At 23.3% G+C, this 21,337-nt stretch overlaps 2 protein-coding genes across 2 annotated transcripts; both read left to right on the forward strand.

Annotated features, from left to right (window-relative positions):
• Window positions 1-1,505: 1,505 nt before the first annotated feature.
• On the forward strand, window positions 1,506-21,044 carry LOC122848796 (neuropeptide SIFamide receptor-like). Its single transcript, XM_044147114.1, has 3 exons — window positions 1,506-2,572; window positions 14,387-14,486; window positions 19,655-21,044. Exons 1-3 carry the CDS (start codon window positions 1,972-1,974, stop codon window positions 20,427-20,429), a joined length of 1,476 nt encoding a protein of 491 aa, XP_044003049.1. The 5' UTR covers window positions 1,506-1,971; the 3' UTR covers window positions 20,430-21,044.
• LOC122848797 (cuticle protein 63-like) lies at window positions 15,997-18,411 on the forward strand. The gene is made up of 2 exons (XM_044147115.1): window positions 15,997-16,110; window positions 17,179-18,411. Exons 1-2 carry the CDS (start codon window positions 16,099-16,101, stop codon window positions 17,521-17,523), a joined length of 357 nt encoding a protein of 118 aa, XP_044003050.1. The 5' UTR covers window positions 15,997-16,098; the 3' UTR covers window positions 17,524-18,411.
• Window positions 21,045-21,337: the final 293 nt, after the last annotated feature.

Genomic DNA, 21,337 nt, shown 5'->3' on the forward strand with positions numbered 1-21,337 from the left:
AAAACGAAATAAAATAAGGAAATAAATAAAAATAATAAAAAAAAAAAAAAAAGCAAGGAAGGAAAATATAAGAAAAGCTGAGAGTTTACTTGCAAGCTTGGAAAAAGTCGATAGTGTATATTGTACTGCAGTTGTCACCGTGATTTATTATACGTGTATAGCATATTTTTTTTTTTTCTACAAAGAATAAATATATATGAAAAAAAAACGGTGTGAATTGGTATATGTTTTTTTTTTTTGTATGTTTAACACTTCAAGATATTTTTACTTCTTCAATAAATAAACTATAATTGATTTTTTTTTTTTTTCTATGTGGATTAAATTGTGAGCTACTTGTGCTATTTGAAATATTTAAATAAAATGACACTAACTTATGTCCATGTGTATGTAAAGTTATTATTTTTATGATTTTTAGACAACCTTTTCTTGTAAGCTTTTTTAAATTAGAAAAAGAGCAACTTTGTTTCATACAGTCATAAAAAAAAATAAAAGTAGAATGAAAGTAAATTAGAATTTAAAAAATGGTACTGATCGATGATTTTATAGTCAAGCTAGAATGCTAAACTAAGACTGTCTAGCCACTTGGTCGCATAGAAATGCCTCTATATTTTTTTAAAAGCCCTTGGATATATCTACATGGTATACTTATGAAAAACATCGTTAAATTCTACATGTATATTTCTTCGAAGGGCAATCAATCAAGAAAAATTTATAACAATTTTCAATGTTAAAAATAAAAAAAATAAAAAAGTCAACGATTTAAAAATAACAATAAAATAAATATAAAAAATATGAAATGAAACGTAAAAGATTTAAATTGAATCGTTATAAAATTTTTGAAATCAATAAAAAAAAATAATACGAGTGCTATAAAAATTGAATATATAAATGATAAAAATAATAAAACAGACAAAAATACTTCAAAAAAAAAATATACTAATTTATTTCTTATTAAATTGAAATTTTATATTTTGATTTAAATTAATTTCCATATCTATAGATTTAATTATCCACATTATAATTCGATATAATTTTGTGGTTTTTAAACAAGCATAAATGAAAATTAAAAATAAATTTAAATTATTTCAAATAAAAGTATAATAAAGCTTTTAATTGTTGGCATTATTTTTGCTATATAAAAAAAATTAAATATTCAAATACAATTACAGATTAATTGATTAATATTATCATAAAAATATAATGTAAAATCAATGAATAAAATTATATTTATTGTTAAATTGTAATTTAATTTATCATCAGATATGTTTGTATTAATGTACACATATATATTATGCGCTATTATTTTATGTTATATTGTTTATCATGTATATATATTAACTGCTCGTCATACAATTTTAGTCGCGCATCTCTGCATACATGTGCTTTCAATATACACAGCATCGCGCATTTTACAAACGCTTGCGCAGTTTAATAAAATTTTGATAACATATATATACATTGTCAAAAGAGCCCGGTTAATGCCAACGAGAACATCTAATCATTCCAGTACGCGGTCGACACCTAAAGCGGACTCATTTTTTTTCCATTTAAATAATCACATCAATATATCGCGACTTGAAAGAAAAAATTAAATTAAATTAATATTTTTCTGTTCACATAAATTAATCAAGTGTATTATATTTTTTTTTTTTCAAATTTTAATTATTTAAAATACTTATAAAATATAAATTTATTTAAAAAAAAAAAAAATGTATATTTTTGTTACTTAAAAAATAAATAAATTACTAAATTATTATTATAATAAAAAAAAATAATAAAATAAACAATTAATTAAGTGTAAAAATGTTAAATAATGAAATGAAAATTTCAGCGGGAAATAAATAATTTAAAAAGACAATTGATAGTAAATAAGTGCACGTGAAATAAGATATAAAATAGAAAAAAAAAAAAAAATGAATTAAAAAAAAAAATTAAATATTTAAATATAAAAGACAATAATTAAGTGTTTAAATGGACGTATTATTAGTGGATTTGACATCAAAGATTCTTCCAATGTTACAACCACAGTCACCATTACTAGAGATGGCTTCACTTCGTCTTCCAGATTCTGAAGAATTTAAAGTCGATAGAAACCATCGAACAAGTATTAATGGACAGCTAATAACAACTCGTAATCCATCACAATCATCAATTGAATTATCAACAACTCTATCACCTTTATATCAATCAAATGATGTATTTATAAAAACAAAAGATGAACTACATGAATATTTAAAAAATTCTATAACTGATTTAGTAACTTCATATAATAATAATGATGATGATACATCAGCTGGTTTATTTAATGCAAGCACATCAGATAATATACCAATTGAACATATGCCTAATCGTTTTTATAGACACAGTATTTCAATGACTGCTGTTTATTGTATTGCATATTTATTTGTTTTTATTGTTGGATTAATTGGCAATAGTTTTGTTATTGCTGTTGTTTATCGTTCACCAAGAATGCGTACTGTTACCAATTTTTTTATAGTCAATCTTGCTGTTGCTGATGTACTTGTCATTGTATTTTGTCTACCTGCAACACTCATTGGAAATATTCTCGTTCGTAAGTATTTATTTTATATTTTATCTTTAAATATTTTTTTTATTTAATTTTATACTTGAAATTTAATTTTTATGTAATCCAGTAAGATATTTTTCATTTTAAATTTTTACTCGTGAAAATGATGAAATATTAAAATATAATTTTACTTTTTTTATATTTTCCAAGTGACTTTGATGGCTCGAGAAAATAATTTTACTGTAATTAAATACGAGATTTTTTATCATCATCTTCTTCCGGTACCTTTGTACGTATATACAGTTTTATTGCATAGTGTTGTATTTGAGCTATAATTTTTATATCGTGTCTACAATAGTTTGGAAAATTCATTACTCTGTACGTGACTACTCTGAGAACTCTTGAAATTTATATTTACTCAATAATAAACAAAAAAACATACAAACATAAAAATAGTTTCTGTTAAATTGTTGAATTTGTTTATTGAAATATCTTGTCTAAACATATTTCATCAATTTTGTTTAACTAAACTTGTATATCAAAATAAATTTTAAAAGCTTTTCATCATTCGACAGAGGTCTATTGTGTTGTTTTTTTTTTTTTTTTATTGAACAGATCTGTCTTTTTTTTTTCCGATAAGTCATTGAGTAAAAATTCAATTGGTCAAGTTGAGAACAGAAAAAAAATAAAATGATAATGAATTTATGGGTAAACATTTATTGAGCCATATAATAATTGATGATACGTTCAATAATATTGATACAATAAAATGGTAAAATTAAATTTTGTATTTCATATTCTATTTACGAAAATATTTCACGTTTTGCCAATAATTATTTGTGTTAATTCAGTTGTATTGTTCATATGACTCATACCTATATATTTTTAAGTATGCTCTTTTTTTTTTATCAGTGCACTTGCCACATGATAATAAACACTCTTATCTATTCAAAAATATTAAATATCCATTGTATATAAATCTAAAAAAAATTTAATCCCAAAAGAAAATTTCTCTTTATTTTATTTTAAGCTGATTTGTTCCAATGAGCGAGTCATAAAGGGTTTTTTTTTTTTATCGTTAGGCAGCTTATACTTTGACACTAAATGGAAAACCTAAGTTTCATAGATAGCTAGACATAAAAGTAGTTTCAATCAAGGTATAGCGAAACACGTAGAAGGTGGCTTAGAAAAATAAAGCTGACAAAATGATTGTGTATTGTGTATATAACTAAAAAGCCCGGAAAATTCGTCAGGGCGATTCCATTTTACTATAACCCTTTCGTCATTACTCTATGTACAAATTGACAAGTTGCCATTAACATTCATATTATTTTTATTTATTTAATAAATTTTTTATTGTATAAATATTTATTGAAATAAAAAAAAAAAACCACAAGCATACAAAAAAAATAAAAAAATATACGATACTTTGATAAGCGTGTTTTTATAAGTGCGTTTTTTAAAATTACGAGTTTCATGACTGGCACACACCAGACAGTTTTTTTCATCATTTTAAATTACGTTTTTTTGTTTGTTTATTTGTTTGTTGTTTTTTTTTAATTTTTTTAAAATTTTATTTTAACATATTGAGATGAGTGAATTAAAAATAAGTATATTTTTTATATTTGTTATGAAGTTATTCAAAGGCTTAATGTAAAATTATTGGAATAATATTTGTTTGTGATCAATTGTCTATTCTTAAGGCTAACTTTATAATTCACAAGCACTACTTGGTGTATACATGAATGTTTATAAAGAGCAAATATTGATACAATTCAAATGCTAATCAATGGATTGATTCATCACGTGTTATTTTTTATTTTTTTACACTACTGTGAAAACGTCAAATGAATAATGATTAATTGTTATTAATTTTTTATATTTATTTTTTCTTATTTTTAGTCTTTGATTAATTATTTTTAATATACGTCAATGAAAATAACAGGAAAAAAAAATAACTGAAAAATAAGAATAAAAAAAAATAAATAAACACAATGAATATGTATAAATTTTAAAAACAAAAATAGAATGAAATATTTAACAAGTAGTAAATATATTTCCGTGTTGAAAATAGTGTTAAAAAAAAAAAAGCACAGTGTTTGAGTTCACATATATCTGTCGTCTATATATTGTCTACATCCCGGTCTAACGAACTTATTGGATACACTTCAAATGTGTATATACATAAAGATTGCTCGAGTACTTAAACCACGATGCCAAGCTAGATATAATATAAATTTTTCTATTACAAAAATAAATAGAAAAAAAAAAAAAGCTTAAGGTATCAGTGTCCTTGACACACAGTTTGAGTTTATTTGTCAAGTGCATACATAGGTGCTTACATACAGCAACAAAAGTGTCACATGTTTGCACACTTCAAAGATGCAATGTGTTTTGTATCAACTGACTTGGTAAAAGTAACAAAACTATATATATAAAAATAATAATAGAAAAAAAAAAAAAAAATAGAAAAAATCCATAAATAAAAAAGAATTATTTAAATTAAAAAATACCTTCAATATATTTTGTGTGAAAGTTAAAAATAAAAAGAAAAAAAAAAACAAATCGCAACAATCGACATAACGATAAATCTTTTTTTTTTTTTTTACTTTTAAAAAAACTTTCTCTCATGTTAAACATAGAGAAAATAAAAAACGTCGAAATAAAAATAACGAAAGTTTGTCTTGATCAAGTATTAAAAAAAAAATATACAATCAAAGTTAAAAGTCCTAAAATTTCATTGGAAGTTACTTGAAAAAAATTTATAAAAAAAAGGATATTTATAAAAGGTTTGAATATTTGATTGTCACCAGATGCATATATATAATTTTACGAAAATAAAAATATACTTAACGACAAATGAAAATATATAAAGAAAAAAAAAATAATAATAAAATTTAAAAGTATCTTGAAAATTATTCAAATAAAGAATATAAGTAGTAAATATTGAATGTTCTGCTAACATGGCATATAGGATTAATATATATATTTTTAAAGAACGGGTGTATTCCTTCAGCAAATATTGCAATTGAAAACTAGAACTCGACCTTCGCCGGTTGATGTACTTGTAGAAACTGCAATTGAGTATATGCACTTGCAAATTAGCACTCTACCTATTCTTTTAACCCTTTTTCACCTTCAATAATTTTGTATATAATTATTATTTAATTTATCCAAGTATTATTTACAATTGACAATTTTTATTTTATTTTATTTTAATATTATTTGAATTAAAATACTCATATAGATATATATGGTTACCACAGATTTAAACATTGTATTAAAGTTGTATAAACTTTGTCATTTATACATGTAAATTTCCAATTGATTAATTAAACTTTTTAGTAATATTATATACATAATGTATAATCTTGAAGAGAATTAATTTCAAACAAGTATTTCACAACTTTATCATCTTACATTAATTTCGAAATATCAAGTTGTTTGATGTTATATTACTTTAGTTGAAAAATATGAATAAATAAAAAATATTGTAATTTTTTTAATAATTATTGTTGAGTCTTATGATGAATTACAAAAATTTTAAAATTTTGAAAATAGATATTCTGAGGTTTTGCTTAGCTTATGAATATTTACAATTAACATGTACCAGCTTGGAACAATTGTATTACTGTGCACGTCAGAAATGACATATGTAATACTTCGTGTCATCATTATCATTTTATTATTATTATAATTATTTTTTTTTAGATATGAGTTATGATAGTAAAGTCAGTAGAATTATTGTCGATTGAGCTTTTTGAAAATAAAAATTCATTTTTAAAATAGAATAATGAATAATTTTTTATTCTATATTTTTTTGTTATTTTTTGGAATTTTTTCAAAGCTGACCTATTTAAAGAAATAGGTGAAAAATTTTTCCATCGATTTTTCTGCATAAATTTATTTTAGAAAAATTATTTTGTGATTATTTTAGAATAATTTATGTTTATTTTTTTGAATAGTCTTATTTCGAGAAAATTGCAGAGAAATTTAGAAAAAATTGCGAGGAAAGTTAATACATAATACAACTATCTTTAAAAGTTTTTTAAAAATATTATATTCAAGTTGGAATGATAAAAATGACAAATTGAAAATATTACTTCAAGGTCGAAAAAATGTGTGTGGAGTTGTAAGAGACAAATAATGATTGTGAGTTTTTTCAGGTGCAAATTGTGACGAGAAAAAAATGTACATATGCATATACGTAAACTAAATGGTAAAAAGGAAAAAAAAAAAATTGAAAAACATATTGTTGATAAATTAAGAAAAAAGATCAAAGTCTATTACTAGACTATTATTTTGATAATAAAAAAATTAAAAAAAAATAAAATAAAATATTTTCCATGTAGTAAAAATGAAAAAGAAAAATTTTATAATCAAAAATTTTAATTATTTTCTTTTTCTTGTTTAATATCGTAGAAGAAAATGTATGCCGTTTACCACACTTGACTTTAATTTTATTTTATCTCTTATTTTTTACAAAAGAGATAAAATTTTGAAAATTTAAAACGTGACAAAAAACACTTTGTAGTATGTTTTAATGAAACTAAAGAGATAAAAAGTAAGAAAGCCAAAAAAAAGGCATCAAGAATCAAGTCAAGTAAAAAAAGTTAGAGCAAGGAAAAAAACAAAAAAAAAACTAGTATAAAGAAGAAGAAACAAACAAGAGGTAAGATCAGGCTTACTTTTCATATATATAAAGTTAAAAAAATTTACGGGACAATGATTTCATTATTAGATGGTTGTGAAGCTATACCATTTGCCTTACTATGCCTTCTACTAAACTAGCACTAAATATAAAAGTAAATCAACAACGCCTTCACGAAAAGTTATTGTTATTACTAACGAGTAAAATTTTCATTAAATCTATATGTTTAAAAACTTAATAATAATAATACAATATGCTTCTTGAGTGTTGTAAAATAATAAGACATAGATATTTTGCCTACAACATTAAAAGTTTATTAAATATTAATTTCATTTCATAATAATTTTAATATTTTAAATATACTTATTGATTAAGTATAGGATAAAAATATATATTCATGAAAAAATAAGGGAAAAAAAAATGAAATAATAATTCAATTTGATAAATTTATACAAAGAAAGAGAATATGGAATTTCAGCAATTTAAAAAGTCAGCTGAATAGAGGGGTAGTTTGTGGAATTGAGTAAAGGAATAAAAATAAAAAAAAAAATAAAAAAATAATATAGAGGTAACCTGCAAGTATGTCAAGGCAAATGTGAGGCCAACACTCTCGCGTTTTCAGCCGACTGCAGTCGACCTAGATCATTACGGTTCACACACCTGTGCTCTCCATTTTCAGCCCCTTTGCCTCACTTTGTCTATAAATTTCAAGGAGTCTATGCCAACCCCATGACCCGGTCACTGGGGCTGCCAATAGGTGAGCTATAGTTGCTTCATCTGAACATACAATATAAATATATATTTTTATTTTTTATATATTATTTATATGTATATAAAATATACAAACTGGAATCAATGTAATCATCTGTCACATCAATATAATAATATATACAATCAATAATAATATCACTATGTGTTTGTTCTATTTTAATTTAGAAAAATAAAATTGATAAATAACTAAATGAAAAATTTTGATGACATTTAAATTTGATATAAAAAAAGAAATTATTTATACTCCCACAGTTGAGGTTAAAATTTAAATTGAAGATGGAAAAAGAAAATTTAAAAAAAAATTTTTTCTATTGAAGGCAATTGCCCTCTGGCATTTTTTTTTTTTTGCGGAAATGTTAATCGCCAAGAAAAAAAAAAAGTCGTCGTTTATAAAAACACATGGTATTTTTCGAAATTTAAAAAAAAATATTTTTTCTTTTCAATTGCTCATTCATGAGTAACTTGTAGTGTTTAACTTTGTAAATTTTTTGTTTACACAAAATGAAGATAAGCAGTATTAAAAATTTTTAAGTAAATAGAAAAATAAAAAATTTAAAAAACTATTATTTTAGATTGAAATTTATTAAAAAAGTTATTATTTAAATGAAAAAAGAAAAAGAAAAATTAGTAATATGTTTGATAATTTATTAGATTAAAAATCATTTGAGGGATTTGAATAATTTAAAGAATACAATAAAGGAAACAATAAATTAACAGTTTAATTTCACATGGTTGGCAATATTACCTGATAACTTTTTAATATTACTTTTTTTTTGTTGGGTTATTTCGACGAAAGATAAGCTAATGGATCATAAAATCATAAAACTATATAGCAGCTGTTGTGGGCTAAAGTGTCATTGATACAAAAAAAAAAAAAAAAATGGGAGCATCGATATTCGAACTTTCTACAGTGGGTTATTAATTATACAATATTAAAGAGTATTTTATTTGGGTCAAAATTAAGATCTAATAAAAAAAATTTTTAAATCAATACACATTGGATATTAAAAAATTACCGAAGCAGTAAATTAATAATTTTTTCAACTTATTAATATCCTAAACTTTTAAAAATATATATATAATAATATTTTTTATAATTGCAATTATTATCAACAGCTCTTGAAAGTACAAACAATTATATAATAAAAAAAATCAAGTTAAAATGTAAAAAAAATAATTTGGGTATTTCAGAGACAATTAAAAATTAAAAAATAAAAAAAAAAAAAAAAAGAACAAGAGTGTCTTCATTTATATTTAAAATGTTTTTTTTTTTTTAATTTTTTTATTTTAAAGATTAGCTAAAGTTTAAGATAAGATAAGTAATGAAAAATGAACAAACATGAATATTAAATTAGAGAAATATCAAGTGAAAGAAAATAGTGTGGTGAAAAAAAAAAAAAAAAAAAAACCTGACAAGGTTAGCCAGTTTGAGTGATATATAAAATACAGTTTAATTTTGAAATGATAAAATAGACATAAGGGTCGTGTTAGCCTACACTAGGCCGTTCTGATTATAAGACAAAGACATGGCCTAGTTAAATACTTGGCTCGTCTAAGATCATACCTTTGTATTTTCTATATAGATATATCAAATGATATATATTTATACGTATTTAGGTCACAGGTAGATGTCTCTACTATTTTAAAGTCAGTCCATCAGGTGATTTAACTAGATATTGAATTTAAATATATTTATTTTTTGAATTTAATTTTTATATTTTTAATTTTTTAAATTAGTAAATCATTGATCATTGCATATATGCTGAAATAGATGTAAAATATTTGTAATAACAAGTACAAAAAAAATAAATAAAAAAAAAACAATAAATAATAAAAATATCGGTCTATAACTGCATCCAGGATTCAGTGATAAGAGGCCAGTAGGACATCTGTATACACCAGGTATATGGTATTCAGGTCATGCGTTATATAATGCATCTCATATACTTTTCTGTGGTTATTCTCGCGTTCACCTTTTATACCCAGTTTTTAAATAAAATAATAAAATAATCAACAAAATATTTTTTCCTCATTTTTTTTCTTAAAATAAATTTAATTGTTAAATATCAATTTTATACTGTATATAGATATAAAAATATATTTTAATTTAAATTAAAATTTTGGAATTTCTTTGATCATTAATTTAGCTTTTATTAAAATTTTTTTTATAAGTTTTTTTTAAAAGCATGTACATCAAGATTATTGTCCGATGACTTGAGTAATTGTAACCGAAAAAAAAAAAAAAAAAAAAACCAGAAGATAAAAGTAAAAAAAATAAAAAATATATGTTTATAAACTCATCAAAGTCGAGTGAACATGAAGGTTGAAGATGTGCATGTACAATAAAGAAAGATGTATACCTAAAGCTTAATACTGGAAAACGAAGGGTCTGTAAAACCTTGATGGCATTTTAAATCGGAGCAGTGTCCCGTAAAAATAATACTGCGCATGTGAATTCAAAAAAGAAATATATATCAGCTTGAAGAAAAAAATCGACTAGTCAAAATTGCAAGCACCTGTTAGGCTCAGGATTGTCAGGAAGGTTGTATGTAAAAGAGGGTTAAAATGTAAAAATGTTTGTCCTACATTCAACATCGATGGGCCAATCTACAACTGGTCCGAAACATAAACACATACTTTTGCAATTTTATATATTATATACACAATGTATTTTTAGTAAAATGCTTTTAAAAAATCTTCAAATTTAAACAGGCACTTGATACTTTAGTATATTTTATTTTTATTTCTTTTTTCCGAATTTAAAATAAATAAATGAATAAATAAATAAATAAATAAATAAATAAATAAATAAATAAATAAATAAATAAATTTAATTTCAATTTTTTTTTTAAAACAAACTCTTTCATATTTATAAATGGATGACACAATGGCAATTTAAATAAAGACATGTGGGTCTTTGATGACAACAATAAGGGTAGTTAACTTTTGGCAAGCATTTTTTTCTTATGATGTCATGAGAGTGACAAGAAAATGTGGTATAAAGATCAAATCGTTTTAACAGTAAAGTAACTTGTTATATAGTCAACAATCTTGCAACTTAACACACCCTTTTATGATATACGAGATTGTTATGGGTCGAGACTGATACTATCCAATCCTAGTGATGTATAATATTTTATATTTTATTTGGGGTCAAAACACTTATTGAGTTCATCAACCTAGTTTTCTTAATTTTACTTAAATCTATACTTTGTGTTTATTTGAAACGTCGGCAAATAAGATTTATTGTTTACCAAGTAGAGTAGGTTCTTCAATAGTCAGACTCATGGCTAATCTATTTTTTCATTATTTTTTTTATTATGTAAAACATCAATTATATTAATTACATTTATTAAAATTATTATTTTTAACATTTAATTAAATGTTTATGTATTTAAAAATAATTTTATGCTTGATAGATTTTTTTTTTTTTTTTTTAAATAAACTTAGTAATATTTACTTTCGAAATTTTTTTTTTATATTAATTATTATAATTGATATTAATTGATGGAATAATGACATAATATTATCAATATCGTATAATCATTTTTATTAATTTTATTGTGAATGAAGATAATTGGAATTTTGAAATCAAATTTCATCAATCTTTTGGTATAATCATGATTTCATTGTCTTTTATTTTAGTCTCATCTTCAGTCATGAATTCAAGGGTATACATGGAATTCTTTATGTTGAATTCTCAAGTGAACCCCTCAAAAACTCATTATACGTTGCTGCATTTGTAGAAAGAATAGATCAATTGTCATTTTATAAATCCTTCATTAATATCAACATTTTTAATTGCTTTTATTCATGGTTTTTTTTTTTTTTTTTTTTACCTCAAGTATTTATTTCTACTTTGATGGTAAATCTCTGTTAGAAATATTCGATTTGAAATTCGCTTAGTATTAATAATAGTGATAAGAAAAAAAAAAAATCAATTGAATAAGATAAACAAGAAAAAAACCACAATCTGCCCACGTACTTGGTGTTTTGTGTGAATAGAATTTCAATAAAAAAGCCAAAAAAAAAAAAAAGGCACAACATTATTTTCAAGGAGAGACATAATATAAAATATTATTGTAAATTTAAAATATAAATAAATTCTCTACTCTAAAGTTCAGAGTCAAGCAAACATTTGTTTAAAACTTTTATCAAGTAGATCATTAATTTGTCGCAATTAAAATTCAACTATTATTTTAGGAAACATTATAATAATATGAAAACTATTTAATCAAACTTTTATTATATAATTAAATGAATGTAAAAAAAAAATTATCCTGTCAATATAACTTCAATTTTCCGATAAAATTATCAACTTGATTTAATAATAAAAAAACTATTTAATTGACAAGATTATATTTATATATTGTCAGAGGATGTTTACGTAAAATAATATACGAAATAATCTGTATGGATTTTTAGATTTTTTATTTTTTATTGATTAAGTTTGTCAACGTATTATCGTATAGTAACGGATAGGGTGATGATGTGACTAGCAAGTCACAATTACTTGACTCAACTTTAACATTATAAATAAAAAATATTATTTTCATATATATTTTTTTCAAATTTATGATAAACGTAAATTGTAATTAACGACGTAACGTTGTTTCGTTTCGAAACTGACAAGGATTTTAGCGTAACTATACCTCCCTTGGGGCAGATCCATTGCCTAGTTGAGGGCGTCGACTCGTTTTCGTGATCAATACATTTTGAATTTACATTTGCGTGTATATGACCATATAAATATAAGCTTCGGACATTAGTTTTATATTTAAATTTTTAATTACATATGCTATTAAAAAATTAATTTAAAACAAAATCTAAATTATTCTAGTATAATTTATTGTAGAAAAAAATATAGTAACGTCTGTCATAACTTTGACAAGAATACTCATTTAAAAATATAAATATATAGTATTTTTATTTTTCAAGTAATAAAAATAATTATTAATTAATTATAGTATTTTTATATTATTATATGTATGTGTCGGAAATCAAATAATACCAATAAGTTTGTCTGTAAATGAATAATAATGTGTCGGTGCATGTGAGAATGTATAGTGAAAGTATGGTTAAAGTGCGTATTGTATAATAGCTGTTTTATTATGAAACAAGTATGGTATTATTTATACCTTTACAACAAAAGTCAACTTATTGATTAACAATGTTATCTACAATTTTTGTTCTCATGGCATTTATTTATTTTTTTTAATCTTTTTTAATAAATCTATATTTATTTATTAATTATTTATCAATAAAATATCTTTTTTTTATTTTTTCGAAATAAATTAAGCTAATAAAAAAATAAAAATTACTTTATTTACAGTTAATATTATATGCTTTTTATTAATTGTATTAAAAATTATTATATTCATTCAAATTGAATCTCTTTATGTATATTTAACAACAGCAAAAAAAAAAAAAAAAAAAAAATACACAAACAATAGAGCTAGCTCACGTAATTTAATACAATTTGTGCATTCACTAGACCAGCTCGCGGTTCGTAAAATGATATATATATACAGTACCGAAAAATAGTCAGCAAACGAAAAAATAAAAAAACACAAAAGAAAACCACGAAAATATAACCAAACTATAAAAAAAAAAAAAAAAAAAAAAAACAAGTGATATTATTTGTTTATAAAGCAAACAAAAAAAAAAAATCAACAACGATGTGAAAGAGGATCAAAAAAAAAAAAAATAAATAAACTAAAAACAGTTGTATCACAAGCAAAATGATCTAAATCGGGTAATGCTCATATTTATCCACTTAAAAAGTTCTTATGCAGTCTCTGGCTATATCATTGGATATTGAATATCCTTGATATCGAATTATGCTAGCACTTTTTATTTAAAACCTTTATCTACTAATTAACAAAACACAGATATGCAAATAAAATGATAATTTATAAAAGATAAAAAAAACATATTTATATAAAAACTAATAAACGAGATCAAGAACAAATGATGAAATTAGATCGATTCATCCATAATAATGATATAATGTAAAATAGTACTCAATAATAATTATCATTTAACGCTTCATCAGTATAATTTGTTATATCCTTTCAATGATGCTGATGTATTTTGCCCTTCACTTATTAACATATGTATATAGAGATGCATGTTTTCATTTATTTTAATGCTATTTGTGTGTCAACAAAATCAAGCACTGTCCAAATTAATTTATGCATTTAATACCTCAATGAATTTATATATTACATTTATCCTCCTATTAAATTTTTCAACAATTATATATATCGTAAATTATTCATTGTTAAATACATAAATAAATCCATCTAAATTGATGAAGCAATTTCATTTATAAAATTAAATGAAACAATTTAAATTTTGAAAATATTTGGCGCTTTTTTTTCGTAAATTTTTTCATATTTATGATTTTTATGGAATATTTATTTTTTTTGTTTCAGCCTGGGTTCTTGGTCGTTTTATGTGTAAAACTGTTTCATATATACAAGGTGTTTCTGTTGCTGCATCTGTGTACAGTCTCGTTGCTGTTTCACTAGACAGGTAGGTTATTGTTATTATTTTTTTTTTTCTTCATTACACTAGCAAAAAAAAAAAAAATGAAATCAAAAAAATTTAATTAAGGAAAATCTGTGTCATCGAACAGAATAAAAAAATAATTTTTAAAAATAATTGATAATAATAAAATGAAAATAAAAAAAAAAAGGGTCATGTATGTACCTGACACCTATTGGTGATTACAATCGAGGTTTATATAATTGAAATGAAAAATAGGCTGGGTTTTAAAAACACTCAATTTTCATATATGTATACGCAAAGCTAACAGGTCACGGTCGATCCGTGATATTTTTTTTTATTTTTACTTGGATAAAAAAGTTTGCAGACAAGGAATATTCGTGAAAGAAAAAAAAAAAAAGGGTAGTTTGTAACAAGAGGGAGTGAATAGTAAAACGGTAGAATGAGACTGGCAAAGTGCCCTCATACACCAGAAAGGAAGCTTCTGTCTGTATATATCCTTTGTATTATCGACAAAATAAAATACAAAAAATATAAAGAAAAAAAAAAAAATATCCAAGATGAGCAAACTGATCTATTCTTTAACAATTTTTTTCGAAATTTTTTTTCTCATATATGTCTTTATCGTAAAAACTTATGCCCGGAAAATAGTCACTGAATTTTGCCGAGTTAGCTATAGCCTCTCATCTCAAAAGCATCTTCAAGAGATAAATAGAATTGAAAATAAAAAAAAAAAACATGAAAAAAACTATTATTTTTTATGTATAAAATATTGACACTTGAATTTACTATTCGTCATTTGTTTGTGATATCTTGATTTAACGAGATAACTGAATAATTCAAACAAATTGATATCTAAAAAATTTATTTGAAAAATATTGAAATATTATCAATAGTATATAAAAATTATATAATAAATTATATTTCTTCATTAAAGTTTTGGTTGACATGTGATACATATCGATGAAACATTTCTTTTATAATTTTATTTTCTTGATTGCATATGGAAACATACAGACACACATTTGTGATCAACAGAAATAACATGTAATTTGATAAGTAAATTTAAACTTCCTATACAAAACTTGATATACCAAAAGCTGTAATATGTACACACACTCTTGAATTTCAATTAATAAAAATAATAATTATTTAATTAAATATTACTCAAGTCAAGATGAATTTTACGAGGCTGTTGAAGAAGCAAATGCAAAAAACAATATCTTGGTTTAGTAATAATAATAATTATAAATTTGTGTACATATGAAGATGTATATGAGGGTTGTAAGTCAAGCTTGTTTTCAACACAATGATGCAAAACGCATTGTGATTGGTTTAATTTATCAACACCCCTCTTGCTTTTCCTCATTATTTCCCCCTCATAAGTGGTAACGGCCCTCGCAAATTGGCTGACTCAATAATATTACGATTTACCGTCATTCTATTGCATCAAATAAATATCACGTGATCAAAAATTTAACCATATACCTTTGGTTAGAAATTTATTATTATATTATTATTTTTTTTTTTTGCACAAATGTCTGTGTTCAAAGTATAAAAGGATCGTGTATGCTTAATATCGTCACTATCTCACTGTCTTTCAAGTAGTTTACTACAGAAATCAAACAAATCTTTCAACATGTTCAAGCTGGTAAGATTAATATGAAAATATTATTTTAAATAATTAAATATAAATAATAAAAATTAATTATTATTGTAAATTGTTCTTTATATTAAACGCGAGTATTTTTTTTGTTTTTTTTTTTTTCGATTTGTTTTGTTTAGTTGTTGGGTTTTTTAACATTTATATAGCTTTGATTAAAATTTAAATATTTTTTTTTTTTTTTCATTTTACTATTTTGTACGATTGGCTATTTTATTTTTTTATCGACTTTTTAATTTTTAAGTATTGGAATAGTGTGTATAGTTTGATTGTATATAGGATTTTGTAATTGAGTTTTTCGTGTGTAATACAAATTCGTTATTTCGTTGCCTCTATATCCAAAATAATTTATACATATATTGATGTTGCATGTCGGACATGTTAATTATCAAACATTAAAGTATAAATAAAAATAAATTTAAATATATATTTTTGTATTTTTTCTATTATTTTTAAATACGAAAATTATCTTGTAATTATTTTATAACTGAAAAAATATTTTTTTGAAGCTTAATTTTGTTGGGGTGCTTAAATGATTTTAAAAAAATTGAATTATAAGATAAAAATTAATAACGTTAAGCCAAAGACAAAGATAAACCAAAAAAAAAAAAATATCTCATTTGAGCCATATGTTGCACACAACATGTTGCAATTAAAAAACAATTTTTTGTATTTTTTATTTTCATTATTATATTTTTTCAATAGACATTAAATTTACAATTTTATATTGTTTTTTACTATTACTCGGATGCTATATTATTTGAAAATTCTTGATTATTTATTTAATTTTATCTCACACAATTTTTATTTTTATTTTTTATAACCTTTCAAGTACCTATTGACTCGTGATCTTTATCTTTGGCTCTTACATTCTCGCAGTGTTTAGTTCATGAATAAACATGTAAAAGTTTTTATAGATAGACTACGTATATTTTTTTTTATTATTATAGAATATATGTACGATATGTTGCATTGGAAAAAAAAAGATAAAAATTTATATATTATTTGAGCCATCATTAATAATTATTATTTTATATAAATTTAAAAATTAAATAGGCTGTTCTTGCTGCCGTTTTGGCCGTTGCTGTTGCTGCACCAGCTCCAGGTGGTCTTACTGGTTTAGTTTTGAATCACGGTCTTGGACCAATCCACGCACCACAAGTAATTTCTCATGCACCAATCCATTCAGCAGTGCATATTGTCGCACAACCAGTTGCTCCAGTTGTTCATGCTGCTCCAATTGTTACCAAAACAATCATCCCAAGCCACGGACCAATCTTGTCTGTTGGACATGGTCTTCCACTTGCACATGGTCTCCCACTTGGACATGGTCTTCCACTTGGACATGGTCTTGCTCTTGGACATGGCCTTCCTCTTGGACATGGAATCCACGGATTGTAAATAACATCCAATGTGATACCATCAGTAATTGTCAATAATAAAAAATCAACACTTCAACAACAATGTGTCAACAAATGAAAAAAATTTTTCAAAATTATATTATCAATTCAAAATTAATTGTGCGGCAGAAGAAATCAATTTGTAAATGATTTATTTTTTTTTATTTTTCATAAAAACAAATATATTCTATAATTAAAAAAAAATTTAGTCATTTATTTTTTTGCCTCAAAATCCTTTACCTCTTTTTATTTGATGTTTTTTTTTTTTAACAAACAAAATTTTTACTTGGTATTTTAATAAAATCAACATTTAAAATTCAAGCCACGTAGTAACATCTAATTTTACAAGCTGAGTCTGAGTTTACGTGGATGAGAGTGTTTTGTCAATTTTATTTTTTTATTTAAATTTATTTTTCAATGAATACTTGTGGATTTTAAAATCATGAAAATTATGAACTACATTTATATTAATTCAGCTAAAAAGTTTTTGAGCTTTAAAAGTTTACTGCTAAGTTGTTACGAAATAAAAAGATCATGAAGTACATCAAAAAATCATCAGGTATATCGAAATACTGGTACGAATTTAACATTGTAAAAAAATAAATGCATTATTAAATTGTTTACATTTTTATTATGATAATAATAATAAAAAAAAAAAAACAAGAAAACTACAAATTTAGTTGATTGAACATTTTGAAAGTTGACTTATTAAAAAAGTGCTATTCAAATTAAATCTTTGAAGCATTGATGGTTAAGCTTGCACAAAATTCAACAATTCTTAAATGAGATAGTCATTAATTTGATTGGCCTTTTGTCTCTACCAGCACGGAGAACAATTTAAAAAACAAACAAAAGAAAAAAAAAAACTATTAAACAAACAATTTTTTTTTAAATAATAAAATTCGATTAATAATAAAAATGAAAACACGAAGGCCATAAAAAAAACAAAAAAAAACTTGCAGCTTGTGTATTGTATTTCATCAAAAGTGGGACGGTAGAACGGCTGGATGAGTCCAAGACCAGGAAGACTGGTACGACAGTGGTGCAACGTATGAATGTACTGGTAAAACTTTGATGTAACTTCTTGGATAATAAATACTGTGAGCTGGATATATTGGTGGATATGCTGTTACAACACTCATGACAACAGCAAAAGCCAAAAAAATCTATCAATAAAAAAAAAAAAACCATAAATATTTAAAAAATAAAAAACAATATTATTATTTATAAAAAAAAAAACACCAACACAAAAATATATTAGAAAATAAATTTTTTATCTACCTGAGCAATAATCTTCATTATAAAATTGTTGATGAAAAAATTAGAAGATATTTCTCGTTGAAGATATTTGTTGTAATGAAGATGACTAGAATTTACATCAAATATTTATACAAAAATCCATTCATTGTTATTTAGACAAAATGTGGAGTGAGATAAATATTCCCATGAGTATATTGAATATATTATGATAACCAAGGATGCAATCGATCACAACAAGGTGACAATTAAACATAGCTGACATCAGTTAATGATGCTTTTATGTTTTTCATGATTCACATAAAATAATTAATCTGATAATCGTATTATGTTTTTAATAAAATACATAATAAATAATCTAATATGAATCATCAATAAATAATTAAAAATAATTACTTTATATATTGTTAATATTTCGTCATTGCTTATGCATAAATTCAATCGAAAAATAAAAATATTTAACAACTTGTAATAATGATTTATTCAATGATTTTAAATAAAGTGCATAGATAAATAAACAAAAGAGATATATGAAAAAAAAAATATAATTTTTAGATAAAAATATCAGTTAAATAAATATAAATTAACTTTAAGGCCTGATGATTTAAAACACGTGAATTCATTGGAGCGTTTAAAATATATACAATTTATGTAGGTGCATGAGAGTGCCATGGCCTATTGCGAAAGTAAACATTAGATGTTGTTTATATATTTATATACAATTCAATGTCTGATCAAACTGATTTTATGTCTATGACAAAACCGGTCTCAATGCTATGTACATTAATTTTCTTTTCATCTTGTGTTTTTGTATTTTATATACTATAATATTTAAAAACTGCATAGTTATTTTTTAAAATGATTTTTTGTTACAGATTTTTGGCGATATGGTGGCCTTTAAAATGCCAAATAACAAAACGTCGTGCACGTATGATAATTGTTGTAATATGGTTCATTGCAATGACAACATCATCACCATGGTTAATGTTTTTTGATTTAATAAAATATGGTGATGATCCTGATATGAGATTTTGTGTTGAAAGATGGCCAAGACCACAAGATGGTACATTATTTTTTATAATTTGTAATTTAATGTTGTGCTATGTATTACCAATGATATTAATATCATTGTGTTATATATTAATATGGATAAAAGTATGGCGTAGAAATATACCAACAGATACAAAAGATGCACAAATGGAAAGGATACAACAAAAATCCAAGGTTAAAGTTGTTAAAATGCTTGTTGTTGTTGTTATATTATTTGTATTATCATGGTTACCACTTTATGTTATATTTGCTCGTATTAAACTTGGTGGTGAACGAGCTGAATGGGAAGATGAATTATTAACAATTGCAACACCAATTGCACAATGGCTTGGTTCAAGTAATTCATGTATTAATCCAATTCTATATGCATTTTTTAATAATAAATATAGACGTGGTTTTATGGCAATATTAAAAAGTGGTAGATGTTGTGGTAAATTACGTTATTATGAAACTGTTGCAATAATGTCATCGTCAACAAGTATGCGTAAATCATCATATTATGTTAATAATAATAATTCATCAACAAGACGTGCTTGTCATGGACCACCTGTACATCAAGATAGCAATGTGTCTTATATATTTAATCACACTGGTGTTTGAATTGATATTTTATCAAAAAATTAACTTGATCAAGTAAATATTCAAATATACTATTTAATAAAATTTAATATTTTTAATAATTTATTATATTAGTATTTAATTTAATATACTGAATAAGTGTTGTGTGTTTTTTTTTTAATTTTTCTTTTTTTCTTTTTTTTTTTTGTCTCATCTGAAATTGTCAATCCGAGATTTTGGATCACCATGATCGATTGGCATTCGGATTGTATCAGTATTATGGAGTATATATTGTTTGAGACAAATTATTCATTTTATTTATATTCTAGTTTGTTTTTTTTTTTTTAATGTTTATTTTAAGATATTATTTTGAATAAAACTTTTTCTATATAAATTTTAATGGCAAATAAAAAAAAGAAAATCAATTGAATAAATATTAAAATGATTACCATGAATTATTCATTTTGAAAAATATTTGATTGTATTTTTTTTTTTGCTGTGATCTTGATAAAATTATGTACACTTTTCTCTATATAATTATTGAATAAAAAAAAAATAACAAAAATGAATAAAATTTATCTGTATTTATCATATCTGGCATGTAGCTTGTATGTTTATAATAAAAAAAAAAAAATGGAAAATAAAAAAAAGATAAAATATAAGTATTGAAGAAGCTTTTTTTTTTTTCTAGAATAATTGTAAAAAAGTTTTTGAATATATTTTCTTATACTGAAATAACTTCTGATTCATAAATTACAAATTTCTATCAATAAAAACAAGCTAATAATTATTTTTTCTAATCAATAAATTGTCGATTTTTATCAAGAGCTTACAGAGATATGAAAGAGTAAATGCGTGTCATGATTTGTCAAAATTAATAACTATAAAATAAATATATCTTTGAAATATACAACCAACGGAATATATATTTTCTGAATATGTAAAAAAAT

Source organism: Aphidius gifuensis, linkage group LG2 (genome assembly GCF_014905175.1).
Source record: "Aphidius gifuensis isolate YNYX2018 linkage group LG2, ASM1490517v1, whole genome shotgun sequence".
NCBI lineage: Eukaryota > Metazoa > Arthropoda > Insecta > Hymenoptera > Braconidae > Aphidius > Aphidius gifuensis.